General features: G+C 40.0%; 2 protein-coding genes across 4 annotated transcripts; both read right to left on the bottom strand.

Annotated features, from left to right (window-relative positions):
- Positions 1–482: 482 nt before the first annotated feature.
- Positions 483–9,097, bottom strand: ccnyl1 (cyclin Y-like 1). The gene is made up of 10 exons (XM_077579654.1): positions 7,955–9,097; positions 6,146–6,220; positions 5,975–6,018; positions 5,173–5,273; positions 5,051–5,086; positions 4,913–4,964; positions 4,694–4,813; positions 4,024–4,190; positions 2,144–2,306; positions 483–1,107 (listed from the first exon to the last, which is right to left on the bottom strand). Exons 1-10 carry the CDS (start codon positions 8,115–8,117, stop codon positions 991–993), a joined length of 1,038 nt encoding a protein of 345 aa, XP_077435780.1. The 5' UTR covers positions 8,118–9,097; the 3' UTR covers positions 483–990.
- A 480-nt stretch (positions 9,098–9,577) lies between these two features.
- Positions 9,578–16,142, bottom strand: creb1b (cAMP responsive element binding protein 1b). 3 transcript variants are annotated; one of them, XM_077580484.1, is made up of 8 exons: positions 15,974–16,142; positions 14,352–14,467; positions 13,927–14,073; positions 13,080–13,174; positions 12,661–12,809; positions 12,406–12,588; positions 12,114–12,267; positions 9,578–12,029 (listed from the first exon to the last, which is right to left on the bottom strand). In XM_077580484.1, exons 2-8 carry the CDS (start codon positions 14,457–14,459, stop codon positions 11,885–11,887), a joined length of 981 nt encoding a protein of 326 aa, XP_077436610.1. In that variant the 5' UTR covers positions 14,460–14,467; positions 15,974–16,142; the 3' UTR covers positions 9,578–11,884. The 3 variants fall into 3 exon arrangements, with proteins under 3 accessions (XP_077436610.1, XP_077436609.1, XP_077436611.1); XM_077580483.1 differs by having other exon boundaries at positions 12,114–12,588; XM_077580485.1 differs by lacking the exon at positions 15,974–16,142 and adding an exon at positions 15,872–15,940 and having other exon boundaries at positions 12,114–12,588.
- Positions 16,143–24,068: the final 7,926 nt, after the last annotated feature.

Below are 24,068 nucleotides of genomic sequence, written 5' to 3'. Positions count from 1 at the left end.
CTATGCTTTTAAGTTGATGAAAAAGCTCTTTGTCGCGCCGCCTTCACGTGCTATAGGAAAGATGGACCTTACCACTCGGAAACTCCTAATTACGACCAAGTTCTGTTCATGTGATTTTGTTGTTATAGCAAAATTGTGTATGCCACGTAATTGTGTAGATTCTAAAACAACCTTCCTGTGCTAGCGGACGTTAACGCCCTTATAAGTGTTCATATTTCTTGCCATTCATAAATTCTTCGGCGCTCTCCAACATGTTGAAACTTGAAAAGTTCTCTCAACTCGGACACTCGGGATTTAAAATAAATTCCCAGCAGGGTAGTTTTTTTTCTTCTTGTAAAATGAAAATTAAACAGTCCTTTATGATTAGTGTTGTAAATTCTCTGAATATCTAGTTTTCAAGTTTTTTACTTGAATTAGTCTTGTTTTCAAACTTGACCATAAAATGCAGTTTCAGTGACAAACAGCACAACAAACAGGCCGTGTGTATACATGATTAGTGTTTATTTTAAAATACTCCATCTGCAAATGGGTTTTCCATTTAAAAATGAGACATTTCACAGCTAGTAGCCTACACAGTAAGCAAAACCACTTTTTTTTTTTGTTGTTGTTGCTGTCGAGTCCCCTCAGTAGCTCTACATGGATGTACTTACTGTATGTAGTAGTTTGTTCACTAGGAAGGGAGGAAAAAGATATTGGGGGGTGGGGGGTGCAATACTGATCTTGAAATCATTTCATTCAGTAGTAAGGTCAATTCTGGTCTTCCAAAATGTGAAGACCCTGTTAGTCTTCGTTCTTAATGAATACAAGTCCTCACTTTTAGTTGTCTCAACAAAATGCGGTTTTGTAACGACTATACGGCATTAGAGAGGCGCTCATGTGACCAGGGTGAGTTGCGCATAAATAAGAGGTATAAAAATAATTGCGTTAAACTGGAGTTGGCAGCAGTAACCACGATGTGGGGGGGGGGGGGAGGGCTGGGATCCGGTGGTCTTAGGAGAGTATGGCGTTGGAGCGCCGTATGCCGATTAGGTTGTCGGCGCTGAGCGACCGCCTCATGGCCGCTCGACTCAGGTCTTTGTATTTGTCTTCACACAGTCTGGAGATGGCCTGCAGCAGCCGGCAACAACACAACACAGTCACAAGGACGACAACAACAACAAAAACGTCGTCAGTCAACTCAGTTCGGCAAGAATACGTTTTGCAAGGACCCGACCAATAGGGATTGTTTTTTTTAAGGCTGATACTGTAATATCGGCCAATTAATCTGCCGGGCCTTACTAGTTAGGAATGTTGTGTGGGAATAATTATACTGTTATTGACTTATATTATCCTTGATTTATTTAAAAAAAAAAAATTGACTTGTAAAAGTAAAACTTTTTCGTTATGTTTTTACTTCTTGTGATTTTTTTTATTTTTTAAAAACTCTTATTTCAAAATGATTGTGATGACTTGATTGTAATTTTTTTTTTTTTTTTTTTTTAACAAATGTAATTATATATATTTTTTATTTTTTTTACTATTAACACTGGGATTCTACCTTCAAAAAATTCACTCTTTTCTTGTACTATTTTAAAAATGTTAATGTAAAATTAATCATTTTTACTTTTACTTAAACCCTCGTGTAAGAAATATTTTAAATATATATATAGATTTAATTTCCTTGTAAAATGAATCATGAAATTTGTCTTTGACATTATTCTGGCAATACAGCAACCATAAAATTCCAACTTTTTAAAAAAAAAATTATGAGTTTGCTCTCAAAACCGCAACAGTGTGTCTTATAATAATAAATAGTTTACATTTTGGCTGGTAAATTTTTAACTTTCTTGTAATATTTTATAACACCTGATAATTTATTCAGGTAATTTTACATCAAATCATGACTTTCATTCTTGTGTTTATTGCGATTTTTACTCTACTTTCTTATATTTTTACTGTATTCTGCTAATATGCCATTAAAAAAAATCATGATCTTATTCTAAAATTAAGATTTTTTTCTGATAATAAAACTTTTATCATGTAAATTTATTATGATTCTGACTTTGTTGGTGACATTTTGAGATTCGTCATTTTTATACGACTCACTTGTAAAAATGTGAAAAAAAAAATTCTTAATTCTTGGTGATGAACACATTAATGTCACCTCGAGTTTCTGCGCCCGCTGGTTGTTGAGCGGCTCCAGCGGGAAGCTGAGGTTGTTGTCGTCGGCCAGCTGCCTGAGGTCAAAGTAGTATTTGGCGTAGACGCTGGCTGGAACGTTGATGTTGAACTGGAGCAGCTCCAGGAAGTGGCGCTCCATCTCGTTCCTGATGAGAGCGCACAGCTGAGGCCACGGAGCGCTCAGAAGCCTGCCTTGCCGGCGGGTCAGGTGGCGGGCGGGCGGTTTAAGGGGGGTGTGGCAGTTGTGGGGGGGGGGGGGGGCAACACTAACGCTAACTCGCTAATGGAGTCATCAAAGACGAGTGCGCCGGAACCATATCGAGTGCGAGGTCGAGGGTGGATATAAAAAGTCTACACCCCCCCGTTCAAATTGTAGGTTTTTGTGATATACAAAAAATGACGCTAATATAAATCATTAGAATTTTTTATTGTAATATTTTGTTATTTTTCTTATAGTATATTTTTACTTTTGTCTTGTGAAATTATTCATGAAAATCACTACTTAAAAAAAAAAAATTGCATCTTGTAATATCGATACTCTTAGTTGTAAAATTACTCATAATTTAATTATTTTTCTTTTAATATATTTTTAGCTTTTGGAGTAAAATTACTCTAAGCATTTATTTTAATGGTAAAATTATTCTTAATTTTTCCCCCCGACTAATTAAACTACAACTTTTTTCTTATAATATTTTGACTTGACTCTGGTCATATTACAACCCCCATAATTAAAAAAATATCACAATATTGCAGTTTTCCTCACGTCAAATTACCAAAAAATTTTTGTAAATGATTTGTACTTTTATCCATGTAAAAACGTTATGACATTACATGGGCCCAATCTATTAACTTGTATTGTGTGTGTGTGTTTGTAATTGTATAGTTACCAAAGAACAAAGTTGTGTTCGTCTGCTAACATTTCTCGCTTATTCGTGTGTTTGTTAAAAGTCTCTATTTTGACCGCGAGCGAAAAATCAGAACGATGTGGACTTGACGACGAGCTCCGTGGTCCTCCCTCTTCATCATCACGCACGCAGCCTCTCAGGGCACCGGTCGCCATGGAGACCGCATCCAGGTTTTTGCTTTGTTGGTCGCCAAAAGGTGTACCGAGGCCATTCCGTGTGTGTGTGTGTGTGTGTGTGTGTGGTATCCCTGGGCAACTAATGGAGTGGGCGAGAGGCAGGGCCATTATGCGGAAGCCGCGAGAGCACTTGAGAGCCACCCTACATTTCGCTCATAACAACCCCCTCTTCAGCCTTCATCCACAAAGACTCTCACATAAAGCAGGGACGAGACACACACACACACACTATTTTTTTTGTTACCGAGTGTACCTTGAGGAAGATCCATTGAACTAACCACGGATGCACCGATACCACTTTATTTTTTACACTGATACCAGAACGAGTATTAACTCTGAGTGTTCATCGATCCTCTCGTACTTTGGTTACATAAAATTTAATTGAACACAATAACAAAACCTTGTCAACAAAGACTTCTCTTTCTGATACAGATGACGATTTGCCTACCACAGTACAGTGCCACCTACTGCAGAGGAGGACTTACTGAATGTCAGATTTGGGGGTTTTTTTGGCTTAAGTTTCAGTGGCTGGTAGTGGCAGCCACCACAAGGACTCGATACCTTAAAATAAGGAAGGTATCGCTCGATAGCTGGTATTTGTACTCGCCAAACCTTAATTGGCACACATTGCGACACTGGTAACTACTACGAACTAATCTGTGTAAACTAGACTCTAAACTCAACTCTAGGGTAATTTTAAACCATTGTGTGTTAAATATAGCTATAAAAAAAAATACGACATCATCGTCGCCGCGACGGACAGTAACCCCACCCTGACTCACATGTCTTCTACGGTGATGTCCTTGAGGATCTGGCAATAGTCGACGTTCCAGACGGCCTGGTCGTCCCAGACTTTGGAGGCCAGCAGGATGGCTCCCAGTATGATGCGCTTCCAGTTGGAGGGACAAATGTCCAGCTCGGCGTACGTCAGCAGACGCTCCAGGTACACCTGAGCTCCAGACACACCAAACATCTTTCACTCTCTCTCTTATGCAAAATACTTTGTATAATAATAATAATAATAAAAGATTGTAACATTGTTATGAATAACACCAATCAACTGCAGGCAACCGGCAACAATGTGCTGAAATGAGACACACAATCTTTTGCAAGGTTTTGCTGCCCTCTGGTGGCCACACGTGTTGTAGTTTGAACACTGATGGCTGAAAACAGTGATTCTCCAAGTGTGGTAGAAAGGCTCCCTCTAGTGGTACACCAAAGAATCGCTGGATTCAATGTTGAAACTACATAGTTTTAAAGTTTTCTATCCAGTACAGTAAATTTGTTAAACATGGTTTAGCTGTATTAAGTAAAAAATAATAAAAAATTAAGTTGTGACTATTCTGTTCATTTGTTTCTGCTCATTGGTATAAAAGTATCAGAAATCTAAATAAACCATGCCAGCTAAAATAAAAATCTCAAACGACTACCAATAAAACTGCCTGTACTTACAAGTGTGACAATGGCACATTCGGCAGTGAGTTGTGCTGCACTGAAGAGCGTCCTGACGAAGCGATAGATGACCTTGTGCTCGGGGTCCATGCAGCCGTACTCATCTGGCACCGCCTCTTTCTGCGTGTGGCGGCGGTGGCAAAATACACATTGACACGACTGATCTATTTGGCGTACTGTATATGCTGGTTAGGATGTCGGAATTGTCGATGGGCCCACCGATAAAGGATGCAGCTTCTCATCAAAGATGTCCAGAGAGCGGTCGGAATCCCTGCACATGACACACCTATCAGTGGATACTCACATCTTAACACACGCTACTTTACATACTGGACATGCGCCTGTTCCTGCACCTACCTGTTCTTGATGTGGTAGTAGATTGCTAAAGTGACACTGGAGGCAAACAGAAAGACATGAACGTTGACAGCGTGTCTTTTAATGCTATTATAATATTGTGCTTATTGAATCCACGTGGTCACCATTTGATTGTGCTTTTGAGGTTGGGCTGGCTGACGGTGCTGTCGTCGATGAAGATGGTGGAGCACGAGCTGTACTTCTTCGACAGCGGCCCGGGAGACACCTGCACACGCACACACATTAAGATGGTGGCTAACTCATTTTTTTAAATTTATTTTTAAAGTAACAATATTATGGTAATAATGCAACATTTTCAAGAAAAAAAAGTTTCTATTTTTGTACATAAAAGGTTGCAATATTAAAGTATAGCATAAAAGTTTTTTTTCAAGGAAACATGTACTACGAGATAACTTTTACAAAATAAAACGAGAAAAAAAATTCACTCCCCAAAAAAAGCTTATTTTACTATACAAAAAGTTGTACTAATACGAGAATAAAATTATTTTTTTATTTTTCTTGTGAGCCTAATATTACCAGGGGAAAAAAAGGCTGATTTTTTAGGTAAAAAGTTGCAATATGGTGAGATTTTTTGGGGGGGTATATTTACGGCAAAATTGTATCCCCGTAATAAGTCACAATATTAGAAGTGTCTTATTTTTTTAGGGGGAAAAAACACATTACTAAATAAATAGTTATAGTATTTGATATTTTTTCTGGAGGGAAAAAAAAGCCACAACCTTCCAAGTGAAGGAGAAAAAAAAAAGTCACATTCAATTAAATTTGGCACTATAACAATTACAAAATTTTAAACATTACTTGCCCATGCCCAATTTAAAAAGTTTTTGTGTTGGTCACAGTTTGACCAGGGTATATAAATCATTTCCATTATTTCCTATGCGGACCCAAAAAAATAAAAGATCTTACATGACTAATGTGGTTGATATGGTTGCTTTTCCTCCTGTCGCGCACTATCAACAACACAAAAAGACACATTTGTATTATCATCGGTAATCCCTTCAAGTATGTCATATACATCGATACATACATGTGACATGTTAAGTATTGTGTATTTGGCAGTAAACAGCAATAGCTTACCATCTGTCTGGGACTTGCACAGGAAGATGGTGCTAGCTCGGGCGTGGTCTGAAGGGTTTGACTCCAAGGCCAGCTCTAAAAGAACAAAAGTGATAATAATAAATAATAGGGGTGTTAGAAAAAAAAAATTTGTCAATATATCGCGATATTACAGCGCGCAATTCTCGAATCGATTCGATATGCGGCCGAATTGATTTCTAAACATAATTTTTTTTAATGGGAATATTCAACAAAACATCTTACTTAGAGTTAGGATTCACATATTAAGCATGGAAGAATGTTATATTAATGGAACATTAAGCCTTAATATTTTATTAGTGCTGTTCGAACATGAAACAGACTGCAACCTGTTTGTTAAATGCAGTGGCTGTTATAAGCCTGAATTTTCAGATAAATAAATACATTTTCAAACACATCTTACAGTGTACATGTACAAGTTTACTGATTAGTATTTTCTAAATTTGAGTTAAAAAAAAAATCTCAATAATCAATTCATAGATTTGTATCGGGATTAATCGGTATTGTATCGAATCGCCAGGTACTAGGCAATTCACACCCATAAAAAATAATACATTTAAAAATTTAAAAAAAAAACACGCCCATAAGGCCAACATTTTTTTAATACAAAAAAAATATTTCTCTATTTTTATCATTATCCAATTTTCAAAATTCTCGGTGTATGGAACTCGGGTTGAAGCACTTGGCCATTTTTTTTTTTACCAAACTGTCATTGTTGGGAAATCTTGTCACATTGCTACTACAACTGTTGTAGAGCCAGGGCTACAACTAACTATAACCTACAACCAAGAATAGGACTAGTATCGGCAAGATGGCAGCTACGAGCGACAACAAGCTACTTATCAAACGAATTCTAAAAGTAGCCTCATAGCTAATCTATTCTAGAGTTACCACCAGGGCTATAACTTGTACAGGTAAAATTGCAACTATTGGTACACAGAAGATAGAAGCTACGACAAACACAGAGAAGCAAGCTATTGCAACCACATCGGCAATAGCCTCCAAGTTTTTCCCACAATGTTGCTCCAGCTAAAGCCAAACTAGCGACGCTATGTAAACGATAGCCAGATTAAAGCGTACATACATGCAATGCAAACACGACTTGAAAGAAAGGAATGCTGAGAGAGGCCTGAACGCACCATCATCATTCAAACATTCAGTTGGCCTCCAGGGTGATGATAACCATAGAAGCAGAAATGGAACTTAGAGCAACCTAAACAATCGCGTCTCGTATCATGGACTGGCGGACCGGCGGTCATACGTTATCAGCTGACTAGCTCAAGGCTACAGTAATAATCACGGAGAGAGGTTTTTTTTTCAAGAAAAAAGTGGCAATATTATAATAAGTTTTGCTTCGCTGAGATAAAATAAAAAGCCATAAGAAAAAAATATACATCATGTTTTCCATGGAAAGTTGTAAATTAATAACCTATGAAAAAAGTAACTAAGTAAAAGTATTTTTTTAATGCAGTAGTCGACGAAAATAAATCATGTTTATTTTTCGAAAACTAAAGGGTATGATGCCATGAGAATATTGACTTCTTACAATTTTATCCGAATAGTAAAATCATTATATTTAATAAGATTAATTTGCCGACTGTTTGCGAGTGGAACTCCGAATTCCCAGTTTAACCAAACGCAGCATGGGCCAAACAAGGAGTGGAAAGTCAAAATTACTTGTGTAACCAAACACACCGTAAGGCCAAAGAGCCCACAATTTTTGCTAATATTATTTTTTATGACATACATCAAAACTTAAATTCATAAAACGGTTTTTAATAACTGACGAACCGTCGGGGACTTCTCTGTCGCTGATGTGCTGCAGGTACGGGGCGCTGTTGTCGTCGCTGACTTCCGTGCTGGTCAGGAACTCCTCCAGGCGCTCCGCCGGCTGCCTGGACGGCAGCTTGGGGCTCGACTCCGGGGAGACGCAGCATGACACCGTGTTCCCCATGCCGGGCCGGGCTGTGTGCGTTCAGTGTCCCAAAGTGGTCCGAATGCTTGTACGCTTAGTTGCTTCCGGCCGGGCGCCCCGCTCTCACACACCAGGGCTCAGTGTTAGCATTACATTAGCTCGTCATGCTAAAGAGCCGCCGTCCGCCAACTCCCAGCGACGGCATTCCTCTGCCAGTTGCGGGGGATGCGGCAGCCTACAACTCCCGAGAACTAGCCCCCCCTCCCCCCAAAAGAAAGATGAAAATGATGATGAGTACGACGTTTCTAAATTAAAAGTGACGTAATGAAGCAAGAGAGTGGTTCTAAACGTCCCCCGTCCTCATTCATTCATTGCCATAGCGAGCTGGCTAGGTCGGGGAACTTTAAGCCAAGTAAAACGTTAAACTCACTTGCGTGTAGGTAACAAAGTAATGTAAATAAGTTATGTTTATCACGCTATACAGTACAGCTAAACTGCTGTAAATCGTCTCCGGGTCGTCCCGTATGTCCTCCGGGGCTAGCGAAATAAATCCAGGCCGAGGCTTGTGCGGCCTTCGTGGATTACCGCGAGAAAATTAGGAAAATCCAACACCGTAAAACAGTGTTTCTAAATTAAACTAATAACTTAATTTAAAAAATTGAACTAAACTAATATCGGCACGCCGCGTAGTTAAATGTCGCTAAGAGGCTTAAGCGACTTTCCAGATAGCTTCGGATGTCCTTTCGGGCTAAAGAGAAAATCCAGCCCGAGGCTTGTGAGGCCTACTACGACCAAAACAGGGAAATCCAACACTGCGAGACAACGTATCCAAATGAAGTTAAATCCTCGATGCTTTCTCTTCATTTCCCATCGCACAAGCAACTTTAATAAACACTCCGGACTCCGTCCTGGTATTTTTAGGCTAAACTGCTCACATAATCGCCATCTCGTAGTTTGGGCTCATACCTCAACAGCAGCACCGCTTTGCAATGAGGCGCGTCTCGCCCCGCCCACACAGGATTTCCATCGATCCTATTGGTGAATGAATCACAACAATTGTTTTCCTGGGCCGTGCATTGGCCAAGAGAGCTGTCCTTCACTCTGTATTTACAAGAGGCTATTTTTGTAGTGTCACACCCTTTTATCTGAACTGAACACCGTGCTGTCAATCAAAAAAATCATATTGGTTTAAGGAAAGTAATTATTTTAGTCATTATTAAATGTGCATATATGAGTTGTTACCACTTCTGTATGTCAATAATTCATAAACTATAAAGTACATTTGTATAGTATCATTAAGTTACGTTGATGAATGGATTTACAAGATTCTAAATACCAGTTTACTCACAGCGGTATTTAGTGATTTTAGCCATTATTTACAGGTGGAATAAAATCCAACCCCCATGTTTCGAAATATTACATGAATACAGTATAAAATACTTTGACTATACAGGACAAACGCATAAGACTTATCACATTGAATTGATATGAGTCATATCCACGTCTGTGCGTGCAGTTTATTGCCACATAACAAGTGCTTACAAAAAAGAATAATCAGCTGCTATGGTATTGTTATGCAAAGAGTACAATAACTCATACGGTGACCTCAACGAGGAAATTTTTCTTAAAATGAACTCACAAAGGGGGCCCATATAGAAAGTCATCAAGATAGAAAATTCATAGAAATGCTCCTGTTATTCCTTTCCTTTTCCAGCCAGCACCAGTGAAGTGAGTGGATGTTACAAATAAAAATAAACCACATTCATATATGCATGTATACTTCCCTCCCCATCCATATATATATATACAGTTTTATATACTGACTTGTCAGAGCTTCTCTGGACGTGAGAAACAGGCTTACAACACCCAGAGCACAACCGCCATCTTGTTTACACTACAAATAAGATGTGTCTGCTGTACAATAGCAAAATCTATGAGCTATAAAAATACTGCCGCTGAATCTCCTTAATCATGAAATAAAACAATTACAAACAAAACTTAAAATACATTTGTGAACGATGGTGCAAGGGTTCAAACTGACAAATGGTGAATTTGGGGGCGGGTCTACTGACCACTTGACTGTGATCTAATGAGAAGGCTGGTTTGATTGGCTAACGATTGATTTGTGGACTAGCCAATAGAAGAGCCTTGCGTAAAGATTGACAACAATGAATAATGAAAATAATATAAAAATATGGCACCGCAACCTCATCCACCTCCAACAAAGTCATAGCTGCCGTGACCGCTAGGCCTCGAACACACACACACACACACACACACGGATGTACAGTATATTACAAATATATCAATAAACAGAGATACATCAAAGTCAACACATGCATTAGCGTCTATGTACACGTCGTATAAAAAAGTGAACACGCATAAGAAGACTGAATGTGTTACTCATGCAAATGTTTGAAATTACACATTTGTCTTCTTTCTTTTCTTTTTAAATCAGTTTGCGCAGTAAAAATGGTCATACCCCGGTGCTTCGACTTTAAAACTTAAAGTACCGGTAATAGAGTCCAAAAATGACACGGTGAAATGAAGGACCTCAGTCTGACAAATACTTTAAAAAAGTGTCACGTTACGTTGTGGACTTGAGTTGGACTGATTCACAAGTCCTGGAGTGTCCTCCCAATGAAAGAAGTCCTTCCAAACGGGTTCTAAGTCTTTAAATGTCCATGGCCAAGCTTGCCCACCTCAGGTCTAAATGCCTACCATGGGTCCATCATGTTTTGTAAGCATAGCAACAATTATTTTGTAGGATTCATTTCAGTATTTTGGCCAAACCAGCGGCCTGTTCCTGCTCTGGCTGAACCAAATTTGACACTCTCGTCTTAACACGTTTTGATGTCTACCAGAATTAGTACACGGTCTGTAGGTTCTTGCTAAAAGCATACTGTTGATAACTATGATCACCTTATGTCCCATTTTTGTTTGGACCAAACCAACCACCCCATCCTGCTGCTTTTAAAGCTGTTCTGTCAGACTTCCACGATCTACAATTTAGACCAAAAACGAATCATCTTAAGGAAAAGATGCAGTTGGACAAAACCAATGACCTCTTTCTGCACCAAGGTTGAGATACTAATGAGTTTGAAAGCTTATTCTACTAGATTTAGTACCTGATCTAGGGTTTAGGTTAAATGCGCCAAAGTTGACAGACTAGCAGGGTTTTGAGATCCAGTCTCTGTTTCGTATAATTAGGCTAAAAACTAGAAGCACCTGGAAAAGAGACAGTTTGGATGGAACTGATGACCCCTTCTTGCACAAAAGATTAAATATGCTAACAGTTTCGCAAGTCTGTTCTAGCGGACTTAGTACCTGATCTATGATTTACCTTAAAAGCTAAAAAAAAAAAATCCAGAAAAGATAAAAGTTTGGACCAAACCAATGACCCTGGTCCTGTCGTATCTGCAGTACGCGATCAGGGTTTTAAGACCGAGTACCTAGTCCGTAGATTTAGGCTAAAAACTAGAAAACCTGGAAAAGACGCAGTTTGAAACAAACCGTCGACCTATTCCTGCACTAACCGTGTCTAAATTGAAAGCTTAAGTGTTTGAGCTAAAACCAGATGTTTGAGTGAGGACGGAAGGTGGAAACAATCAACAATAGTTGGAATCAGCATCCATTTGAAGTCTTGCTCCCTCGCTAATGTTTGCTTGTTTGTCTTTCCATAGCCATGGACCCATGGTACAACAAATAGGACATAAGGACAATGTTGAGGCAAGTGAAACCGAAGAGTCCAAGACTTTGAATGCCCAAAACAAGGACGTCGTTCCAGGCTTGGAGGCTGTGGCGATTTAGTCGGATTTGTGACAATAAAGGTCTTTGAGGGCTTTGAGTTCTTCGATCAGCGTCTTGTTTTGGTTCTCCAGGACGGCAACTCTGTTTTCCAGACACTTGACGTACTCCTTTTTCTTCCTGCGACACTCACGCGCCGCCTCCCTGTTGGGAGATATGTTTAGATACAACTTTTTTTTCTTTTTTTTTGCCGGACATGATCTCGGTACCGGGTGTACACTTTCGCACCTGTTCTTCATGAGGCGGACTTCTCTCTTGCGGGTGACCTCCTCAGTGGCACCCTGGGTGGGCAGTGCGGGCGACGAGGCCATGACTACCCCGGAGGTGATGGCGTTGGCGGGCGCTGCTCGGATCTGGTAGGCCTGGACGTCCCCGGAGGCAGCTGGGATGGGGTTTACAGAAGTGTTAAGAAAACGGAACCAGACACGATCCAAATTGTATGTTTTCAATTGAATTTCAGGTGCTTGAAAAGGACATTTTGACCTGGCAGTGTCGGCCCGGCTGGTGATGCCCTGCTTACCTTGCACCACCACTTGGTTACTGGGCACCAGTATCTGCTGGCCGTCGCTGGTCTGTGCATACTGCAGGATGGTGGCCCCGGGCTGGGCGGCGGCCGCGTTGGTCATGGTGAGAGCCTGCAGGCCCTGAACGCCATCCGTGCCGTTGTTGGCCAGCTGGATGGCGCCGCCCTGCGTGATGGCGACTGCGAGCGACACGACAAATGTGTTAGGAAGGCCACCACAGGTGTTGTGATATCGCACGAGATGAAACTTACTGTACTGGCCGCTGCTGGTCTGGTAAATGGGGGTGGGCACGGTGACTGTAGTGATGGCGGGCGTGGCTGCCGCCACGTCGTCCTCCGCCTTTTCCTCCTCGATGCGAGGGACGCCTGGCGCGTCTGACGACAAGTCGTTCAGAATTTTCCTGTCGGGATAAATGTAACAAGATCACTACACTGGATTTATTTACTGGTCTTTTCTGCTATTAATGATTCAACGGCTTAACAAATTTATACCAAAAAAAAAACTTCTGATAGCTGCGGCCACACTTGCACTAAATATCAATGCTCCTTGTGATCACACATATACAACTATCGACTGGGAAGAGGACGTTCAAAAGTAACAGTGGGGAATGAGCCACATGCTGCTTCACAAAGTCTCAAGACCAACACGGATTCGCATCTTTAAGTGTCACCTGTACGAGGGTCGGCGTGAAAGGATCTCTCTGCGCTTCTGTGAGTCAGTCACGCTGTCCACTGACTCCTGTGAATCCTCACTTTCGGCGATGATCTAAAAAGGCACATGCACAACAAAGGAGAGATAATAGATTTTCAATATCAATCATATTATGATACTTGATTAGCAAAAGCAGGCATGTTAAGCTAGAAACACAGCTGGAAACGGGTTCTACTGATGAATTTCTTCTACTTATTACAAATTTATTTAAATGTCCGAAGTTACTTATAATATTATTCAGTTTCATAAAATATATATTATATTATGTAATTTGAGTCTTAAACTTAAAAAAGTGAACTTTTTTTCTAATCGCTTGTATATTTTTTTTTATTTAACATTTTTAAATGTACAATAGAGCTTCATTGAAGGCACTATATAAAGTTGATAAAATGTCTAGTTTTTATATTTTTCATTTCACTTTTAGTTTTTGTAAATGTTAGTGAACGTCAAAAAAAAATTATGTAAATATTTAATTGATCTCTTCAAAAGGAATCTGTAAATCTTATATTTCATCATGAAATTAATAAATGACTGCATATACTTTAAATCATTACAATTATTTTTATTTATTTAGCAAAATCTTAAATGTATCATTTGCAATTGTCATTTCAATTATATTTTTTATTTCTTTTAATTTCATTTTTATCCATGCTCTGAGATAGAAGTACTGTACTTACATTGCAAAAATAGATTTAAGCAGAAAATGAAGACAAAAGCAGGTAGGCATGAGGAGGACCCCTGTTAACATATCCAGTAGGTGTCCTTAGAGATGCCTGACTAAATAATACATTAAATAAATGAATTACCTGCACAGCTTGCACTTGTGGTGATTGTATGACGGACGACTGTGCAGCCTGGATCACACCGTGCACTTGGACTGTCTGTCCGTTTGGAAGCTGCACAAGCGTCACCGTGGGACCCGTTGTCGAGCCATGGGCTGTTGCCATGGATACCTGAAGAAAAATGTATGTAAGGGCCCAGGACCGGAGGGGTAGCCGAAGCTGGATGCCACCTGTGTGTAAAAAGCTGCGAACAGTGTGACGTTTAACACCCGAGACTCACTGGTTACATCAATTTGTGTCACCACACATCGAATTATCTGAATGACTGAAGCCGCAATGGCAGTAATGTTCTGCTTTGATGATTTCTGCCTGAGACACGCACGCGAACAAACGATAGCAGCACACCTCCAATTTACTGGGAAGGAGGTCTGAAAAGGTCGGTCTGTTACCTGCGCTAATGTGGCAAGCTGCGCCGGCGTGATCTGCTGCTGCTGGTTTTCCGCTTCGGCAGACTCGGCCGTCTGCTGAGCCTCGGCCGCTGCTGACTCCATCTTCATCGGCTGAGCTAGGGAATAAATAAAACAACTATTAATCATTGTCATATAATCAAATTCTAGATCAATTTTCTATCCTGCTTGTTCTCATTAGGCTGGCAGGTGAGCTTAAGTGATGAGAGCTGATTTAGGGCGAGAGATGGATACACCCTGGACTGGTCGCCAGTCAATGCCTACCACATTGACAAACAGTCACAAGTAGGGCTGAACAATTTTGGAAAAATCTAATTGTAATTTCCCCCCAACCCATTATACATAAACGTGGTCTTATAGGTTAGGCTTACGATAAAATAAAGACAAAAGAATCACAAATAAATATGAAGGTCAGTTTAACCTATTTGTATTTGTTTCAATTTTCCCCAAATTGAAGCCTTTACAATCAAAAAATTATTTTATCCCATTGTACAGTCAATTTGAATTTGATTAATTGTTTAGCCCTCTGACAAACAACTGGTTGCCACTTCAAGTCAATTTCTGACTACATTTTGACCAACAATGGACTGATTGCCAAGGAACTGATTTAGACTACACACATGATAGACAAAAGCATTCAGTCACATTCACATTTATGGACAATTGAGAGACTTAAGTTTATTTAGCATTTAATTTTTAACAATGCGGTGGGGGGGTTCCGCCAATCACGATGATAAAATTCAAATTCCACAAAGGGACACTTGAGCCTAGATTCAGATCCAGAATCAAAGTAATGTGAGGCAGATGTACTTAAACACTAATACACCATGCTGCCCTAACAAAATAAAATAATGGGTATATAATTAAAAACACAAAAACGGTGTGTGGCTATATAGACGTGCAGTGAAAATGAATGCATTGCGTGTGACGTATGTCATGGTGATGGCGGTGAGCTCACTCTTTGCGTGGCTGCTGTGCGCGCCATGATTGGCTTTGCGCATTTCTCCCTCGACTTTTCAAAAAACAAGAACCATCACCACCACTCGTCAGGCGGCGGCTGACAGCCGAGCCACATGGCCGGCTATGGCGACGCCCCCCTCGGCCACCACAGCCCCGACGGCCCGGTGTTGGAAACAGAGGAGCCCCGGGGGCTGCTTTCCACCAGGAAGTGGACGAATTGTGGCGGCGGACCACCCGAACGGACATTTTTGTTGGGTTTAATAGTGGTAGCGTAAGGAAATGTTGCGTTAATTAGTCCAAAATAAGCAATTTATACAGCAAAGATGGAATTTGCAGAAAAAAAGCGGGAACCTGATCCTAACCTAGCTACTCTGTTAGCTCATGCTAATAGCTTAGCTACAATGCAAACAGCGCGAGCTAAACAGTCACGCATTCCATTAATTCAAAACATCTAAATTCATGTTAGGTCTAGTCTCTCTAGCCCCAAAACAGCCGCAGCTTCTCCTCCCTCCATCCCGCAAAAAAAAAAAAAAAAAACACACCACCGAGCCGCCATGATTTCTTTGTTTCCTTCGGGCCGAACCCGAACAACACCGAACGTTTTCCCCACAGCCGCGAATCGTGCCTCCTTCCTCCGTCCTTACCGATACAAACTCCCTTCGTCGCTCCCCGGGCCTCCGGAGCTCCACTTTTATTGTGGCCGACACGTAAGAGCCCGCGTCAGGCTACACCTCCGCCGCGTCACCGCCGACAACAAGACGGAGATTGGAGAGAAGGATCCAGGCAAGGCAAGCAGATGGCGACGCCGTCCGGAAATGGTCGAAGTGTCTCGGCCTAGGAGAGGCGGAAAAAGACGAAGTTATGCGGAAAAAGACGAAGCGGCGCGGATTGAGCCGAATAGTCAGGATGCCATTTTTCATGGTAAAATGCGCATTTTTTGCCTTTTGTGATGCAACCATTGTATTTTTTTATTTCAAGTTATTTTAAATACTTATTTATGTATAAAAAGATGTGTTCATTTAACAGAAACTGTTGTTTATACCCATTGTTGCCGTTAGAGGGCACCAAAAGACCAATTTCACATGTCCATGTTGGCCTTATGAAACACTTTTTTCTCTCTCTTTTTTTTTGCTTACAGACCGTATATTAATTATGCCATTAAAATACTTAAATGTACACAAGTACTTACAACATACAAGTACTTTCCACTGAGCATCAATGTCATAAAACAGATATTGCTTTTAATTTTATTTACTCAACCAAGTATTGGAGAGGAGGCCTTTATCCATCCATCCATTTGAATAGGGCGGCTTGTCCTCATCTAGGACCCAGGTGATTTTGGGCAAGAGATGGGGTACACCCTGGACTGGTTGCCAATTGAGTAGGGCACATATAGACAAACAAGCATTCACACTCATATTCACACCAATGGACAATTTTGAGTCTGAGGCATTTATTTGTACAAATGGCTGATTTCTCATTTGAAAACAGCAGGCATCAATACGAGGTGTGGCATTTATTAAAGTGGAGATGCAACTCGGTAGTATATTGAAGCACAGAGAAGCTCAGAACATTAGATGCATCTCATATAATGATGCAGTTTTACACCTACTGCAGGCTACAAGCAGTTTCGTATTTTATGGCAAGTCGTCAAAGTTTTCTGCCATGCTCAGCCCACACACAATGATTAAAACTTAAACTCTTCCCAATTTAACACTACCCATCTGTCTACTGTACCGTATGAGGTACAAATTTGATGGCTTGGACACAATTTCTAAGACAAGTTCGTCTTTGAAGAAGACCTGAAAAATAATCCCATAATAGCCTCTTCAAACCAACATGAAAGATGTCCTGTGTCTTTCTGGGCACAGCTTCTTGAAACGTTTTTGTGGGTCTGCTTGTGATGGACATGCCTACTAAATATCATGCCGCTGCCGGGGAAAATGGCTTTAGGGTTTGAATTTTCAAGAGGTTTGATTCAATTCTGATCTTATGAAGTTATTTGATTTTCAACACCATGTTTCACCTACAGACAATATTGAAAACTGAAATGTTTCGTAATTATAGTAGAATTACCCATCAGTCTAGTATATGATATAAATTTCATAGCAATTGGGGGGAAAACATCTAGGAAATGTTTCTTTATGAATGCCATCTGGAGTTGGGGTGTAAAAAACTCACCTGAAAATGGTCAGTTTGAACCAAAATGTCAGAATACCTGGATCTTTTCTGACATGGCTTGTTGAGACGTTTTTTGTGGGTCTACCCATGATAGACCCGTCTACCTAATTTCAAGTTGCTTAGCAACACTGGCTTCAGAGGCTGCATTTCCCCCCAAAAATGAAATGAAAATGATTTTTTAAAAAAAACTGTTTATACCCGCTTCAAAACAAAATGGCTGACTTCCTGTGTCTTTTCCAACATGGCTTCTAGAGACTTTTTTTTTTGTGGGTCTACCCATGATAGACACATCTACCTAATTTCAAGTTGCTTAGCAACACTGGCTTCAGAGGCTGCATTTCCCCCCAAAAATGAAATGAAAATGATAAAAAAAACCCTGTTAATACCCGCTTCAAAACAAAATGGCTGACTTCCTGTGTCTTTTCCAACATGGCTTCTAGAGACTTTTTTTTTTGTGGGTCTACCCATGATAGACCCGTCTACCTAATTTCAAATTGCTTAGTAACACTGGCTTCAGAGGCTGCCTTTCCCCCCAAAAATGAAATGAAAATGATAAAAAACCCTGTTTACACCCGCTTCAAAACAAAATGGCTGACTTGCTGTGTCTTTTCCAACATGGCTTCTAGAGACTTTTTTTTTGTGGGTCTACCCATGATAGACACGTCTACCTAATTTCAAGTTGCTTAGCAACACTGGCTTCAGAGGCTGCATTTCCCCCCAAAAATGAAATGAAAATGATAAAAAAAAAAAAACTGTTTACACCCGCTTCAAAACAAAATGGCTGACTTCCTGTGTCTTTTCCAACATGGCTTCTAGAGACTTTTTTTGTGTGGGTCTACTCATGATGGACAAGCCTGCCAAATTTCATGTTGCTACGTGAAACTGGCTTTAGAGGCTGGATTATGCAAACATTGCAGAGTCTCCAAGCACCACATGGTGGCGCTGTAGAGCTGCAGACCCACACCTTTTCCTCCCACATACCCCCCCCCCCCTCCCTCCAGCTCCACAGAGGCGAGGACGGCGCAGATATGCGCGGAGTTTATCAAGGCAATTCCTTTTATCATCCTCCTGATGCTCGTTGGCGGCTGTTTTATCTGTTTAATAGCGTTTTACGGCTCCAAGGCCGTAAAAAGACCCTTTTTATTGTGACACCAAACACATTGTTTGGGGAATTGACCCCGCCTGACTAATGAACAGCCTTGAATTTGCAGCCAGTTGTGTAAAATGCAAGTAGAAGCGTGTGCGTGCGTGTGTGTGTGTGTGCGCGCGCGCAGTTAGGTCCCATTTGAGATTTGAACAATGGCGTCGCTTTACTTTATGATGGTAAGCAATGCTGCAGTCATTTGAAGCCAAATCAAGTTGCACGCATGTGAGGATAAACATGACAAACAACAGCGATACGTGCGTGTGCTTTTACTTCTCCCCGTCCAAGAGTTTTTAATGTTTCGACTTTATTTACAGCTTTTCATTAAATCGCAACCTTTCGAAGTGAATGTAGCAGAAAATAATACCGTATGTCATAGTTAAATGCAGTCTAAGTGGATTCTCTCAGGTGGAAGTGCAAAGTAGTCAGATTGTTTTCACTTTTTCGCTACGTGTTGCCTTGAAATACAAGTTTAATTTGTTCTGTGACCACGCTTGTGACTCAAAACACTTTCATATTTCCCCCTCAAAACGAATGAAACCAAAATGACTCTTTTTTTTTCTATTTAGTTAGAAAATAAACTTCAACTTGACGACGCCTTTATGTCTTGCGCTTGTGATGAAAATGTTAACTAAATATTGTCCAAATATGCAAACTTTTCTCCTTTGACATCGGTTCGGCCATTTTTGTTGCGGGCTGCAGAGAGCTGCAAAATGGAGTCCGACGTCAAAAGGAAAGCACACAAGCATAGACACAGAACTGGGAGGGGAAAAAAAAAAAATCAATGGTAGCATTTGGTCTATTATCATAAATACGCCGTGTGTGTGTGTGTGTGTGTGTGTGTGTGTGTGTGTGTGTGTGTGTGTGTGTCCAGATGGTTGACTGAGACTTGGCTGTGTACAGAGTACAGACAAGAACGGGAGTGAAAAGACTAAGACTGTGTGTGCGTTTGTGTGTGTGTGTGTGTGTGTGTGACCTTGAGAAAGGAGTCTCAGTTGGAGGAGAAAGGGATAACATCCCCCCCATCTCTCTCCCTTTCCTAACCCCCCCCCCCCCCCCGCAGGGGTACAAATGAACTAGGCTCTTCTTCGTCTGCCTTCTTCTCTATTTTCGTGTTGTTGTTTATTGTGCTCTGTGTGTCTTTTCCTTGTAGAGCAGATGCTATTCAAATAACGTATATCTGCAAAAAAATAAGAGCGACTTTTGTACAAAAAATGTTTAACCTCGACTTCAAACTTACGTCTACTCTTTCGCACGAAGTTAAACTATATCTAGTATGCAAATTGCCTCGTCTTACCCCCTGCCGTCTGGATTTTGGCCTGTTTTACTGCCACTTCTCCTCTGTCCTACCCTCTCCTCGGATAGGGGGCTTGGTGTTGAAGCTGTTGAGGACAACGACTGTTATTATTATTATTATTGTTTATTTATTTATTTATTTATTTAGCTCTGTTTGGTCTCTATTGCGTCTTTGTTTTGACCAAGTTCCCCAACAAGCTTCCCAAAGCATATTTAGTCCTTGTTTAGTCACACAACCGGGATGTGACAGTTTTTTTTCCCTTAGATACCAGTAAGAATAGTTTAAGAAAAAAAAAAAGCAACAAGTAACGTGCGTTCCCTGTGAACAGGAGGATGCACAGACGGGGGAAGAGAGCAGCCGGCCGGCCGGGCCTCGTCGGGACTATTTTTTTACAGGACCCGTCATAAAAAAATATGAAGACGAGGCGGACCCGAGGGGACCTTCTCCACGCCCCCCTCCTGCTCCACTTCCTGCTCAGGATGGCGAGCGGCGTAGACGGATGAGGAGTCACGAGCCTGCCGTCAGGTGAGAGGGGAGGAAGGTCGGGAACTCGGGACGGGATAAACATCACAAAAAGAAAAAAAGAGGATTAGGAAGGAGAGGATGTTATCAAAGCGGAGCTTGTGTTTTATTCATGAAGACACACTGGCTTAACACACGCGTTTGTGTTCGACACACGTACACACATTCAGGTTACCTGATTGGCAAGAACGTAAGAAGGCATGTTTTCATTAGAGGTGGCATTCACGTTTATACGAAGATAATATAACATCATAATTCCATATTCTGTACATGTACTAGCTCCATTTTGTTGCTGTTCCTCAAAAAGTACAGTGTTATTTTTTAAAAATATATTTTTTATTCTTTAATATATTATTTGTTTAGTATTAATATATATGAATAATGCCATACAATAATAGATAATAAATAAATATTAAAAGTAATATCTTGTAATATGTAATGATTCCCCCCCCCATTTATTAAAATAACAAATACATTCCTAGTGTAGTTTCTTGTAATGTTCTGTTTTAAAAAATAATATTTTTAAATGAATTAAAATTGGTTATGACTTGTAATGTTTACCTTTTTTGTAACCCAAAGAACTTGTACTTTATTTTTTTAAATGTATAAGTAAAGGTGTTTCAAAAATTGTGTGGCATCTTGTAAATTAATGCCAATTTATTTAAGTGTGAATAAAAAAAAAAGAGTAATGTGAATTATGGCATAATAATTTTAAGATGGAAAAAGTGCAATATCTTGCAACATTTTTAAAAATATGACTTTTTTTTAATTAGAGTGAAAAAATGATTTTATGGAATACAACATTATTAAAACATTAAATTCAAACAAACTCAGGTCTTTCTTGAGAAATAAAAATAGTCCATTTTATCCACATTTTATTAAAGATATAAATTTTACATCTTAATCTACATTTTTAAACTTTTAATTAAAAAAAAGTTACAATCCCCACCCCTCCCCTAAAAAACAGACTATTTACTCATACAGTATAAACAACGCAATATTATTCTTTTCTCAAAATGGAATATTTAGCCATGACCAACATTAAAAATGTAGAAAAACATTCCAACATGTTGTTAAAAGTCATCCCACAAGAGTGACAGATGTAAAGGGAGGAACAAGTCTCATTGGCCGGACCACGTGTCAATCATATCAGCCCGCACAGTCTCTGGTGGTCCATCATGTCCGCATCCATCACATCTCGTCAGCCTGCGACCTTTACGTACGTGACCTATGACCCCTGAATCCCCCAATGATGTGCGTGGCCTGACACATCAAGGACACGCCAGTCGTTGGGGAGCACCTGAACGCATCGCTGACCTTCTCCTTGGATAAATAATCCACAATAATCTAATTTGTCAGTTTTCCATCATGTGCCGCTCATCCCGGTACGCTTTTAAAGGTTCAACTTGTCACCTTCATGTATCACAATGTTAGAAACTGTGCTCAGTATAATGCAGAACGGGGCTTCAGGGACTTTTACTGGAACTAAAAGGTTCCAGTGGAATACGTTGAGTGCTGCTGATCCTGCCCCAAATGTTTGTGGCCCTCGCGAAAGTACGATCGAACCTTTTTTGGCCATTAAAGTCAAATTTCCTGGAAATGTTAGTTCTTGGTCATATTCATTTCAGGAACGAAAAGGTTCCAATCGCTCATCCAAAAGGTTCTTGGACCTCTCTCAATTGTGCTATTGAGCAAAGCAAGCAGGATCTTCTCTTGACCCCGATAAAAGAAGCTGGAATTAAATTGAGACAACATGTACCACAGAACCACACCCTTTAAACAGCTGGGTTAAAAATAACCCATTATGTGCTAAAATTAACCGAATATGGGATCGGGTTATTTGAACCCATCTTTCTTGAGTTAAAAATAACCCATTATAGGTTATTTTTTATCTTCTTTTCAACCCATTTAATTGGGTTAAAAATAACTAATTTAAGGTTTTAAATTATTACGTTTTTTTTTAAAATTATTATTATTATTTATTTATTTAATTTTTTAACCCAGCAGTTCAAAGGTCATTTCCATCTATAATTACTATAAACCCGCAGGTCTTGAAGTTAAAACATTCCACCCTAAAGGTTCTAATTTCTGCCGTACATCCCAGAAACTTTTAGTTTTTGTAGTTCCTGGAACCAAAAAGTTCCAATCAGACCCCGTCGTAAAGGTTCCTGGACGATCTTCTTGTGGCCCCAATGAATCACCCAGGAACTACATTTAGACAATAATACCTGGACTCTTAACCCAAATTGCAGTCACATTTCCACCAACATTTGCATAATATTTCCTGGAACTGAAATTTTCCAAACAGATATGACCTGACTCTAAAGGTTCCTAGACCTCCAAAAAGAACTATTGACCTCGATAAATGACAGAGAATAGTTCCAAAAAAGAAAGCCTCATTTCCATCTAAAATTTCAGAAATATTTTTGCCTTTGTAGTTCCTGGAACTAAATAGTTGCATGCTAAAGTTTCTTGCTCCGAGAAAATTCCAAACACAAAATGACATTTCCACTGACAGTTCCAAGAATTTTGTAGCACTCGGGAGGCGTCGGTACTTCCCCAAAGTACTGAGCAATTTTCTTTCCCCCCAAAATTAAACCCAACGTCTCTAGTTCTAGGGTAAAGAAAATTTCTGTGGTGGAAATGCAGCGATAGCGTCTTGGTAGCGTTGCGTAACGCAGTCAGAGCTAACGGGTACTGACAGTCGCACAACCTCTCAAGTGTGAGTGTGTGTGTGTGTGAGAGTTAGAGTAGAATAGCAGGTGACTTGTTTGGATGCTGAGCCCCATATGTGAGTTTCCACTTCATCATGCGTGGCTCAGTGGACCCAACAACAACACACTAGAACCAGCAGGGACCATGACCACCATCTGTGTGCGTACGTGTGTGTGTTTGTGCGCGGATTCCACCTGTCCCCGCCTCCTCATTAAGTCATTCGCTGCTATTAGCGGCTATAGACGTCAAAAATTCATTTGAACTGTTTCTATTAGTTTAACATTTTTTCCCACCTTTTGTTAACAAGAGTATGGAAACCTAGAAGTTTTTTTTATTGTACATTTAGAACAGATATAATTTTTTTGATGAATTGTGAGTTAACTAGTGAAGTCATGAGATTAATTATGATTAAAACATTATTTTTAATAATCTTTTCTCTTAAAAAGAAAAAAAGAAACGATTATTAAAAATGTTTTAAAAATAATTAAAATTACTTGAAAAAAAACGAAGAAAAGATTATTAAAAATTAGGGGCGTCGGGCAATTAAATTTTTTCGTAATTAATCGCATGGCAATTTTATATCTGTTTTAAATGTACAATCATTTTTCTAGGTTTTCATACTCTTGCTAACAAAAGTGGAAAAAATGTTAAACTAATAGAAATACTTCAAATTAATTTTTGACGTCTATAGCCGTCAATGGCAGTGAATGAGTTAAGGGGTGGAGGGGGGTAGTGCAAACGAGCAGACATGACGAGTCGAGACCAGATGCGAATGGAGACATCATGGCGCGGCCTGCTTGAACTTTTACTTCCTGGAACTAAAAGCCTTCCATCAGATCCTGCACCAAAAGTTCCTGGAACCACTAGCAGGGTCTTCTTT

The sequence above is a fragment of the Vanacampus margaritifer genome, chromosome 11, assembly GCF_051991255.1.
Source record: "Vanacampus margaritifer isolate UIUO_Vmar chromosome 11, RoL_Vmar_1.0, whole genome shotgun sequence".
NCBI lineage: Eukaryota > Metazoa > Chordata > Actinopteri > Syngnathiformes > Syngnathidae > Vanacampus > Vanacampus margaritifer.
This window is presented reverse-complemented; position numbering and strand designations above follow the sequence as displayed.

Bases quoted from the DNA above. Each gene is read 5' to 3' on its own strand.
- creb1b (XM_077580483.1), bottom strand. From the start codon at position 14,459: ATGAAGATGGAGTCAGCAGCGGCCGAGGCTCAGCAGACGGCCGAGTCT. The intron at 14,074-14,351 runs GTAACAGACCGA...ATTTTTCTTCAG, and splicing joins AGCTTGCCACATTAGCGCAG to GTATCCATGGCAACAGCCCA. The intron at 12,589-12,660 runs GTAAGTTTCATC...TGTCGCTCGCAG, and splicing joins GACCAGCAGCGGCCAGTACA to TCGCCATCACGCAGGGCGGC.
- ccnyl1 (XM_077579654.1), bottom strand. From the start codon at position 8,117: ATGGGGAACACGGTGTCATGCTGCGTCTCCCCGGAGTCGAGCCCCAAG. The intron at 5,274-5,974 runs GTAAGATCTTTT...GTGCGTGTGCAG, and splicing joins ATATCAACCACATTAGTCAT to GTGTCTCCCGGGCCGCTGTC. The intron at 2,307-4,023 runs GTGAGTCAGGGT...CGCTCTCATCAG, and splicing joins GACATCACCGTAGAAGACAT to GAACGAGATGGAGCGCCACT.